At 42.3% G+C, this 12,573-nt stretch overlaps 1 protein-coding gene across 1 annotated transcript in view; it reads left to right on the top strand.

The window, feature by feature from the left end:
• LOC126273235 (UDP-glucosyltransferase 2-like) overlaps nucleotides 1-4,663 on the top strand; it is an 81,064-nt gene extending 76,401 nt beyond the window's left edge. Inside the window, exons 5-6 of the mRNA XM_049976778.1 lie at nucleotides 2,652-2,871; nucleotides 4,375-4,663. Of these exons, the coding sequence (XP_049832735.1) occupies nucleotides 2,652-2,871; nucleotides 4,375-4,663 (509 nt within the window). The remainder of the gene's footprint in view (nucleotides 1-2,651; nucleotides 2,872-4,374) is intronic.
• Nucleotides 4,664-12,573: the final 7,910 nt, after the last annotated feature.

The following is a 12,573-nucleotide window of genomic DNA, read 5'->3' as shown; positions in this document are numbered from 1 at the left end:
AAAGTAGATTGAGGTACAGGCTTTCATGTAAAAATAAAATTATTGAGATATGTTAGCACGTCTTTCTTTAATTTCAAAACGGTGCTTACTTAACCCTAGGACGCCTAAACGCGGGGGGGGGGGGGGGGGGCGGGGGTTCGTTGAACGCACAATTTTTTTATGTCCCCTGCTTTTGCGCAAGTAACTTTCATACTACATATTCCCTTTGAGTTATTGTTTGTTGGCTATTTTATGAAACATTAGTATCAATATATTTTATAGAAAAAATAAATAAACTTATTATGGGTGCAACAACCCCCCCCCCTTAGGCTTCCATGCTATAGAAAATTTCCCTTAGTAGGATTTTGTATTTCTCATCTCTACAACAATGCAAGTTAGTTTCCTGTTGGTTGGTATTCTTGATATTCACAACAATCGGTTTACTTTCAGAGGAAGTGATTGCTGATGTCAGTCAGCTATTATTTATCTTGTAAACTAGCAGTGAGTTAGTGCAGTTCCCTACTGTTCACACCCAGACTTAGAAATGACTAAAAGAATACGTGACTCGTATTTAGAAAGAGTTCTTAAAGAAATGTTAAATGAAGATTCTGACTCGTGGAGTGAAAGTGAATATGAGGATGGTGTTATGGAGTATGATTCAGATCTGGAAAGTGATGTGGATGTTAGAGAAAATGAAGATAGCGCAGCTTCAGGCAGTGACCATCAGGATGCTATTGTGGCCAAGTCTGGAAGAAGGTACGTAACCACACAGCCTAGAATTCCTCGGAGGTCTGTTGCTAATATAGTAAGAGAGCAGGCACGAGTAACTCCAGCTGGTGTTTGCAATTCACCTGGAGAAGCCTTGAAGTTACTTCTTACGCCTGACATCATAGATGTTATAGTAAAACATTCAAATGAAGAAGCAGTTAGGCGAATTGTTACTTTGACTAATGGAAAAAGAATTGTATGCCTTTATAGAAATCTTGATACTTATGGGGGCAAATAAAGACAGTTCTGTCAGTGTACACCATCTTTGGTCAGACCTAATGGGTCGGCCAGTTTACAAGGGTATTTTGGCAAGAAAACGTTTCTAGGAACTTATTGCAATCCTAAGGTTTGGTGACAAAAGTACCCGCCAGCTAAGAAGGGAAGCAGACAAGTTCACAGCAATCGCTGATGTTTTCAACAAACTAGTGTATAAACCAGGTGTCCACCTCACCATTGATGAGATGCTCAGCTTGTTTAGAGGGCGCTGCCCCTTCAAAGAATTTATGAAGGATAAACCGGGCAAGTATGGCATCCTTATACGCATGATGTCCGATGCAGTTGACAGATACGTCTTGAATATGGAACCCTATGCAGGTAATGTTCAGAATTTGTCGAAAGAAGAACGGGGTTCAGTAGCTGTCGTCAAACGTCTGGTAGCACCTGTGAAAAATACTGGTCCAAATATTACTACAGACCGATACTACACATCGGTGGATTTGGCGGAAGAGTTATACCAAGACTACAAAGTTACTACAGTAGAACTATCCATTCAAACAGGAAGCATATTCCAGACATAATGAGGAATACGTCAAATCGAGAGCTATATTCATCAATGTTCTTGTTCACAGACCCATCAACAGGTAGGCCTCCAGTAACTTTGGTGTCCTACATAACAAAAACGAAACCAACAAAAACGTACTGATGTCAACAATACACCAAGATAAAGGCACTGTTGGAGGAGAGAAGAATAAAACCGAGATAAATGCATAATATAATTCCACTAAAGGTGGAATTGATACCATTGATCAAATGGCGTGTATATACCCCTGCAAGATGGGAACAAAGAGATGGCCTCTATCTGTATCTTACTCTCTCACCGACATTTGTGTTATCAATGCAACCACCATATTCATCCAGCAACATCCAAGATGAAACGAAAAGAAACACAACAAACGGAAACTTTATCTTCTGCAAGCTGGGATGGAACTAGTAAAATTGCAGGTAGAAGAAAGAAGTGCGACTGCAAGAGGGTTATCTAACCAAATTATTCAGTCAATGAAGACTATTCTACAAAAGAAAATCAAAGAAGTGACAACAGGAGCGCGCCAGCCTCCTGCAGGGAAAGGTTGGTGACATATTCGTGTAAAAGAAGCTGAAACAAAGAAGCAGAAGTACAAAAATCTAAGTAAAGCAAAACAGTATTGTGGACAGTGTCATAAACATGTGTGTAACACACATTCAGAAAAAACTGTGAAGTGTGTCTGTTGCCAGTTGAGTACTCAGAGTAGTCTATTGTATATGAACACAACTGTATTTTGTATTGTAATATATCAATTTTTTATTCACTTAATCCAATATTTATAACAATTAACAACATTTATAAACCGATGCCTTAGTTAAAATACATAAAACATTTTGAAAGTTGTAATTTTTCGTCAGTAAACTTATTTAATACATGTGGGCTCGCCGAACCCCCCACCCCCCACCCCTCCCCTCCCACATAGGCATCCAAGTTGGAAAAAAAAAGGCTTGGGCGTCCTAGGATTAAAAAACACGCCTCGTAGTATGAAACGAACCTAACAGAGCTGCTTCCCCGGAGCCTTTACCTTTCTGATGGTAAAGTGTAGCCAGTTCTCACGATCGTTGCCATCTCAACTGTCCGAATGCGTTTTCCTGACTTGCAGATCACCCAAACGTCCGGCTGTTTATAATGCACGGCGGGCTCATGGGGATGCAGGAGGGAATAATGGCCGGCGTGCCGTTGCTGGTCATTCCGTTGTTTGCCGACCAGCAGCTGAACGCGGAGAGGGTGGCGACGGCGGGCAACGGCATCCGACTGCACTACGACCACCTCACGTTGGAGACGCTGCGCAGCGCCGTCCACGTCCTCGTCAACGACACGAGGTAACGCACGGCCCTTGGCGCCACCCTTAAGCTGAGCGTTGAGCGCGCCGAGTATCTGACCTCATAGCGTGGAATAGCACGTTCGGGAGTCTTTCCGAACGTGCAGAGCTATATCTAGCATTTCAGATATTCTGAGCGTGAATCTGAGCGTTGACCAATCAGATCGCACAACGCCACCTACACGACAACACCCTTCAGCATTGAGCTGAGAGGCGCCATATTGGCATTCATTTCAAGCCTATATGTATATATGTCGTTTCTGAGCACCAGCAAATTGAGATTCACTCGAAAACCCGTTGTTAACTGAATGATTCGTTGCAATAAAATAATAAGAGACATCATATACGTGGCAAAAGAATTATTGTAACTTGCATATTATAGAGATGTCATTTGAAGGTAGCGACACACTGAGGGTCCACCAAAAACACATTGTTCTTGGTAGAATCTGTTATAATTATATTTCAGTTAGTAACATAGCTACAATTAAAGCATTTACCAAGTGACAACATTAGCAACAACTGAATTGTTGTCACTGTAGCGTAGTGAGTAGCGTTGATGATAGAGGATGTGGTGATGGTTCGCATCTCAAGAAGTCTAAACTTTTTTCCCAATATTCGCGTAAATAATAGGTTCTGGTGCTTTATTATTAGTTTAGTGTAGGTATGTACTACAGTATTTGATGTTATGTAAATATATGGAGTGAGTTTGTTCGATTGGCTTAATCTACAGGACATCTTGCGCTACTAGTATAAAAATACTTTGTTCTTTTTTGTTTTGAGTTTCGTAATTTACATGTTGTTAACATTCTACTACTGGGTAGGAACAGTGATCAAGTAAGAATGACCTTAGGTGTTACTAGAATGAGGAAGAGATAAAATAGTGTTTATCTTATGCAGAGAACTATTGCAAATTTGTGTCGCACTGTTTGTAATGGAACTTTTATAAGCCTGTGTCCTTATTGATTGGACAAAGTACATCCCGTTTTGTCTTAAAACATATACAACTATATTGAAGTTTTTATTTGTGTATATTACATATAGAACAATGTGATTAGGATATGAACAATGGAGGAAATGTGCGTTTTAATAAAGCTAACGTGGGAATATTGCGCGCGCCTGTTGAGTAAACACTGTCATTTACGAACTAAAACATCCCTCAACTGCCGCTGGAGTGCGTTGCGATCGCGTATACAACGTTGGGGCCCACGCACCGTATGCACAAGTCGCGTAGTTCCTGAGCGTTCAGCAGCACGTTGAACTTGGCACGCTCATCGTTTACGTTCTGATGCACGGTCCGAGTGCCGACGGCTTAAGGCTGTCGCACTGAATGGAGATTGTTGAAAAATATGGTTTTGTAGCCAAAAGAATAGGGAATAGTATGGAGTATTGGAATTCTGAATAAAACCAACCTGCTTTTAGACGAAAACGTGTTTCATTACCTATTGAACGTCCCACGTACTGTAGGGGGATAAGACGATAATCGAGGTATTTTCGTTTTGTGCAGGTACAGGGAGCGGGCTCGGCAGCTGTCCGTGTTGTTTAGAGACCGCCCGCGGCCGCCGCTGGAGGAGGCGGTCTACTGGGTGGAGTACGTCATCAGGCACCGGGGGGCGCCGCACCTGAGGTCCGCCGCGCTGGACCTGGCCTGGTACCAGTACCTGCTCATAGATGTCGCCGCCTTCGTCGCAGCAGTGGCGTCTCTGGCGCTGCTGGCGCTGTACTTCGTCGTGCGGCAAGTGTTCGCGCACGTGATGCGACTCCTGAAGAGCGATCTCAAAGCGAAGAAAGAGTGAATATGTTTGCTCTGGTGTCACAGGCATTACTATTTCTAGTGTTGTGACAGTCGAAAAATTATCGACAAGCTTTAAATGTTGCGAGACAGTTCTTGTAGAATGTAAATACTGTAGGATCAACGGAGACCAGTCAAAAAAGCAGAAGCGCTGAGTTGTCGATAGACACACAAAAGAAGAAAACTTGCTAGCTTTCGGAGGTATCTTTTGGTTAGAGTACACCGTACCTATGCTCCTACATGGTGCCCGCATTGTCAATTTAGCAGGCACCAGGTAGAGACATAGACGTATGTGTGTGTGAGTGTGTGTGTGTGTGTGTATGTATACTCTAGCCCATGAAAGGGTAACTTTCAAAGCTAGCAAGTTTTATTTCTTTTGTGTGTCCCTGTTGACAGACAACTCTATACCTCTGCTATCCAGTGGGTGATGTTCTATTATACTAAAATATTTATACTGACAAGTTTAGGTACTCTTGTAAAATACAGAAATGTGAGCATCGTTCGAGTAAAAATGCACGTCAATGCCCAGCTTAAATCCGTTTTACAAGAGCGACTTTCCAGGCAAAATCGATTACTCGTCATGGATGCGCAATTCGTGCTTGCGTGTAGATCAGCCACCAACCACGTCGCGAGTGGGTCAGCGGCGTCACTGATCAATTGACTGAGTCAAAAATCTTGAGCGTGCGGCCGGTAGCAGATGTGCAGGAACAGGAGTTGTGGCTTCGTCTGATAACAAAAGATGTCAGACCTATTCTCGCCGAACTCATTTCTGTCATAGTAATGGATTTTGTGTCATCTCAGACTCTCGTTTGCTTTGTTTTCGCCAATACATTGTAAAGGTTGCTCGATGGCCTGGTATTTTCTTTGCCAATATTATTCCATCAGAGAGACGAAATACCAGAAACCAAAAAGGTATTCGTTTTAAAATTTCTGGCCAAAGAAAAGGCCTACACTGTGCATACATGAGAAAGTGAACTGGATAAACATTTGTAGTGAAAGCTGTTTCAACAGTGAAAAAATCATATATTTTTAACAAGGAAAATAATTTTGGATGGTGTTTGACATTTAGGAAGGAAACAAGATACAAAGAATGAAATGAAATGGGGCCATTTTCTGCCTTCTAAATATTCTCTGATGTGTTTGTAGTATTTTTTCTCTAGCAAACAAGGGGGGTCCATTGGGGACCAAACTGCACAATAACCCCGGGTTTGGTGTGGGGAGGCGGTGGGGTGAGTACACTGCTGTCGGGTTGTGTACCACTGAGGGCCTCTCCATCGTTTCTAGGCCTCCATTTCAAGACATACACAATATACGTTACTGAAGTTAGGATGTAGTATAGCGTTCTATAGATATCAAGGTTAGTGGTGAAGTGGAGAACAAGCCCGAATTTACAATGATGATGCAGAAAATCGGCTATGGCTTACTGAAAGTTATCATATCTTTAATGATTTAGAGAAACAATGACAATCCTTTAGAATTCAACATCACTGAACTGTGACTCAATTAAGTTAGGATCGTAACTGTATCTGATGTAGCTTCAACTACCGGTAACTACAAATAGTCACTTGATACAATGACACTCAACGTAATTTTAACTGTGTTTCATGGACATATATAATACCCAGACCTGCATGTGCATCCACTCTTATGGGATCAACTCAGTACCGATGAAACATTTTTCACTGTGCATAGAAAATTCAAGAGTGACTCTTGGAAGACCGCACTGTCACATGATGGCAAGTTCGTTCCTAGTCATGGTAATCTGATGTAGGATCTTACTCAAATCCGCAAATGGTTTTCAAGGTGCTCTATTTTGCAAAGAGGCACAATGTCTCCAGTCCCACTAATATTTAAGTAGGTATATATTTTCCATTGTTTAGGTTTTCTGCTGAGCCGCTATTTATACTCAAGGTCACGCGATTTTGAGATCGCTGTTGTGCAGTCGGCGCAGAAATGACGTTCTCAGAGAAACGCTGTGATCTGCACATCTGTCTGTCATGCAACTGCCCTTTGTAGTGTCTTTCACGAAATCCAGTTCCTTCTAGATGCTGCAGTTTTCACAAACAGTAGCGAATTTTAACAGTTTCTAGTCCTTTCCCAACGCTATTTAGGTATTTATACGAGTACTTAGGCTGATTAAATTCACTGCACAGTGCAGTGTCGATATAGACGCGTTATGGTCTCTTTCCTAAAAATAAACTTGTGACGGGGAGGATTTATATTACGTAATTTATTTTACAAATGTTTCTGTACCGTCTTTTTTGGTGAAGCAAACGAAGCTCTTTGTATATTGATTCTCGCATCGAAATAAATTATTCATATCACATAAGTTTATTTATACAAATTATTGTAAATAACCGGTGTCAAAATGTATATTTTGATCTTTATAATAATTTCAAAATAAATTTTGACTATGTATTTCTCTGTACATCTTTCGAATTCCTATCCATAAGGAGATACTGATATCTCCGGTACATGAGTTACATGTACCATAGAATGATTTGCACGGTTTTTGTTGAAATGATGTAAAATTAAACTGTTTACAGGCTTCGAACAAATGATTTATTTTCAGCGCATCCATTGTGGATGACGAATTACAACTGTGATTTAAATTGGTAATTTCTCTGGATATAAATATGCAACCTGTCGTTTTATTTGTGTTGTGTTGGCAGAAGAGCCAACACCGTGTTACTAGAGGAGGCCGAAATGCACGCGTTTTAGCTCACGCAGGCTGGCGTGAGGAGGGAAGAACTATACTGATGTGAGGCCTGGAACATGACAAGGAATTAGAATTCAGAAAGCGGACGTAATTAGTTTGATGCTTAACTTTAATCCATTAATGATGAACGTCGCTCTTGACGGTACATGAATCACAATATTATCTGTCCAGATTACAGTAACTGAATATGGCGCCTTGCTAGGTCGTAGCAAATGACGTAGCTGAAGGCTATGCTAAACTGTCGTCTCTGCAAATGAGAGCGTATGTAGACAATGAACCATCGCTAGCAAAGCCGGCTGTACAACTGGGGCGAGTGCTAGGGAGCCTCTCTAGACTAGACATGCCGTGTGGCGGCGCTCGGTCTGCAATCACTGATAGTGGCGACACGCGGGTCCGACGTATACTAACGGGCCGCGACCCATTTAAAGGCTACCACCTACTAAGTGCGGTGTCTGGCGGTGACACCACACTTGGGTTTTAGATACTATTTGTTGTACCATTAAATAGCTTTCGATCCACAGCATGCCGATCGTCAGTTGGGGGTTTTACACGAACATCATACCGTGATGCAAGTGTAGTTAAACGCTGTTGCGAGGGGACAGGCGAAAATGACGGACATTTAAAACTCGGTAACGAAACGTTCACGAAATGGAAATTGTTGTTACGTTTTTGTCACTTACAGTGCAACTACATCGTGTTATCCACAGCAAACCTGGTGTCTCGCAAAATCTGTCCGACGCCTACGCTACATTGCAACACACAGTCGTCGGGTTGGTTGCCAGCTGAGCCCTTGCGACTACACGACTTTCCGGCTCCGCCATTTGCATCGCGACCTGCAGAGGTTCTCCGCATACGCCTGACGAAAGGGGAGAGGGCGTCTAAATCACCACGAGAGGTCACCCTACCATGAACGTTTGGGTGCATCAGCCAATGCCACGTACAGTCAATGAGGAGGAAGTGCGCCTCCAGTGTGCGGATATTTAGGACCCTATCCGCGCCGATCTCATCCGGTTCGACGCCACCTTCGCCGCATAGGGAGCACTATGGTTGGTGGTGTCACGGTATCGGCGATAGTGTGGCCCGAGCCACGTGTCTTCTTAGTCCTGGTGCAGTCAGATGGCTCTCAACTGTCTCTGGTGACGTAGCAGGTTCAACACGTGCCCGGATTTCTTCCCCCGATCGCCTCCAGTTGGCCACTTCTGCATGCGTCTGTACTTCGCGAACGTCCAGAATCTGGTCAACAGGTACGAGAACGTTCCAGACACCACTGTTGAAAGCAGCGTCAAACTACCGGTACGGTGTGCCCAGTACTTGCAGCAATCCATCTATATGTCCATCCGGCTTCGCTCAGGCTTGCAGTTTGACACCATTCAGGTGGCTGAGGCTGTTTGACAGGAGTCACAGAAAATGCGTAATGAAATAGTCAATCATTCTAATAAATGTTTTATTTTCGGTGTAACTAGGACTTTATCTTCTGTATTTCTGTATGGTACACACATAATCAAAATATTACTGTTAATGAAATACAGGAGATAGGCATAATAATGTGAACAGTGGTAATATAGCGATGGTTGTGTTTAACACTCAACAACGCAGGTACGACATGTGACGTGCTACACATGCGTGTGCAGTACAGACTAGGCATCAGTACAGGTTGTTTACGAGTAGTACATGCTTTATTAGGTCTTTCATTGCACGTCGACCTTGGCCTCTGAATGCAAATACGGAGTTCCAAAAGAGGGCAGATTATGGGGACCCGATTAGCTGGAGCACCAGTAACCAAGACAGCCAACTTGTTAAATGTTTAAAGAGCAGCCTACACAAAACATGGAAAGACATCATGGAAATGTAATAGTGCGCGCAAATCAAAACTGACAGAGAATTGTGTCAAAACAACACACAACTACGGCGGATACAGTGACTGCAGAGCTCATAGCCATCTTCGAGAGCCCGTATCTATGGACACCATTCGCGAAGAATTTCGGAAAGTAAATATTCATGGACGACCTGCTATACCGAAACGATTAGCAACGACAGCCAATGCAAAGAAGTGTACAACATGGCGTCAGCAGCATAAATCCTGGACGATTGATCAGTGGAAACACGTTACATTGCCCGACGAATCAGCGTTTTCGTTTTTTTCCAACATTGAGCGGGTTTACGTCTGGAGAACGCCAAAGGAAGCCTACAATCCTGATTGCTTGATTCCAGCGGTTAAGCATGGAGATGGGAGTGTGATGGTGTGGGCAGCCATATCATGGTATTCTGCTGGTCCCATCGTTACTTTCAAAGGTCGTGTTACAGCCAACGAATATGTGAACACTTTAGGTGATCAGTTGCACCCCACGAATCAAATGCTGTTCCCAACTATGATGCCATGTTGCAGGACGATAATGCACCCATTGACAAAGCCAGGACAGTGCAATCGTGGTATGAGGAGCATGCAACTGAACTGCAGCATCTTCCCTCGCCAGCACAGTCCCCGGACTTGAAAATTATTGTATTTGCGAAATACAAACCTGTGTCATTGGCCCAATCAAGGCGACTGGTTTCCTTCATTGGGTCAGACAGCTTCCATGTACGGTCTATAGTATAATATCAGTTAAATAGTATACACATGCAAGTTTCAGTACATTTCATATTTTTAATTTTTTTTTTTTTTTGTGCATCTGAAACCGATAAACATGTATTCGAAACGAAAGACGCTAAAGGTAACAAGTCGCCCCCTAACGAAAAAAAAGTCCCACATCTGACTGACAGTCAAAACGCTTACAAACTATTATAAAGATGTAATAAGAACCATTACTTAAATTTTGTCCATAGGGGCCTATTTAGGGCTAAGTTTAGACAAAATCCGAAGTGACTCATTCAGTGCAAATCCCGCGGCATGGCTTAACTACACCTAGTCTCCATGCACAACACGTAACTTTATCTTGTGAATATGACAAAATGGTGTGAACTGCTCATACTTTCAGTATTATATCACTATGGCGTTTCAGTCATTAATACTAGTCCGTTACAAGAACATAGTCCAAGCCTTACCTTCTTCCACTGTTGCTTTGGTTCTTCGCGGAACAATTCAAAATAGCAATTATTTGGTTACACATGAAACAATTAATGACTATCCTAGTGCGCGTATTGTAAGTATACACAGAAAATTCGGACCAGCCCATCATTGGAGCCAGTAAATCGATTGCAGGCTTATCATACATACTCACTGGCGTGGCATCGTTTTACCCTGCAAAGAATGTTACAAATATGTTCACCTCTAAACTCAGAGCAGCTACTGCCTGCAGAGTCAAAACAGAGCGTGCACAGACGAACTTCCTGAGCGCCCTCTTATGGCCAATGAGCGTGATAACGAATCGCTGACGTCACATCCCCTCCGTATGTACAGATTATGCCCCGATGCCACTGAAAATAGTCCTTCAGGATGCTGCATTTTTCCTTCTGGCACTGTAGTATCTTAAGTTGTGCCAAAGATGGACAACAAGCAATTGGACGTGTCTATTACATTCAAAAAGTGTGCAAAGTTATCAGTTCGGTTAGTTGAAATAAAAGTTCTCAATCCTAACTGTATGCTAACCTAATGAAGACCGAATGTTCGAGCTGATGATGGTATCTACAGTTCATGTCAAGAGTCTGCAAAGGATAACATTTGAAAGAAAATCTACAGTAACTAGTATTACCTAACATTTAATGATATAGTCAGAGACACTCAGCTAAATTTTAAAGATGTCACTGTTTACACCATAGCTCTAGCTGTCTATTTAAGTACCTGTACGGAAGTGAAAAGTGAAAGTAAACAGTTGTGGCGAGACGCAGAGAACAGAAGCTTAAACCTTGTGCTACAGAAAAATGCTGACGATTAGATCGGTAAGTCGACTAATGAGGAGTTAATGAATGCAACTGGGGAAAAAAGAAATTTCTGGGACAATCTGACTAGAAGACTGGGTCAATTGATAGGACACATGCTGAGGCATCAAAAAATTGTCAATTTGGTGACGGAGATAAGTTTTGAAGGAGGCGAGTGGTGAAAAAACTGCACAGGCATAGGATAATGGCTCAAACATAGAAAGCAGGTACCAATGGGTGTAGTTTGCAGTAGCTACATTAATACTAGGAGGCTTTCACAAGATAGCCTAGCGTGTATAACTACATCAAGTCAGTCCTCGGAGTGAAGAACACAATAATATGCAGTTCCTTTTGTACTTTCCCAGTCATCACCAAATCTATGTAACTATAAGCGACAATGTCCACCTCATTTTACAGACGTTGATTTTCTATCGAGGACTTTGTCTTTCGAGAGACCGTTTATAAAGGTTATAACGCTTCAGCTCAGAGTCATGCAGCATTTCGGGTAAACTTTGTACGGTAAATATTTTTGGAGTTTCAAGATGTATCTATGTAGAACACTTCCGACGAAATGGCTGTTAAATCAATTCATACACTTTAATACAAACCATATGAATGCGTTACATTTCATGAATAAACATGCATAGTCTATTAGTTTTAACAGCACGTACTGAAGTAAAATACAGGATATAAACTGCTGCACTAGGTAACCATGGCCGGCCAGAGTGCCCGAGCGTTTCTAGGCACTTCAGTCTGAAACCGGCGCGACCGCTAGGGTTGCATGTTCGAATCCTGCCTCGGGCATGGATGTGTGTGATGTTCTTAGGTTAGGTATAAGTAGTTCTAAGTTCTAGGGGACTGTGATCTTAGAAGTTAAGTCCCATAGTGCTCAGAGCCATTTGAACCATCAGGTACCCGTGATCGAGTTATGTGTATGCTAATAAACTAATTGAATCACCCAGAAGAATTATCTTCAACTACAGATGTGACATGTTGACGTACTAAGCACGAAGTTCTAGCTGTTTCTGTGTCTTCTTTAAATCACATCACGTCTACGTTAAACTGTCGGCTGAATCATCTGGTTGAGCTGATATTTTGACATTGAGTTTTATAACCGCGTCCTCTACATTTACCTAATAGTTATATTGAGGATTAAACTATCAGGGAAGTTTTCAGTGCTTCTATAAAATATTAAAATACAAAAAAATTGTGTGAAATCTTATGAGTCTTAACTGGTAAGGTCATCGGTCCCTAAGCTTACACACTACGTAACCTAAATTATCCTGAGGACAAACACACACACCTACCCGAGGGAGGACTCGAACCTCCGCCGGGACCAG

This window comes from Schistocerca gregaria, chromosome 5 (assembly GCF_023897955.1).
Source record: "Schistocerca gregaria isolate iqSchGreg1 chromosome 5, iqSchGreg1.2, whole genome shotgun sequence".
NCBI lineage: Eukaryota > Metazoa > Arthropoda > Insecta > Orthoptera > Acrididae > Schistocerca > Schistocerca gregaria.
The sequence above is the reverse complement of the archived record's forward strand: the minus strand, read 5'-3'. Positions and strand labels throughout refer to the sequence as shown.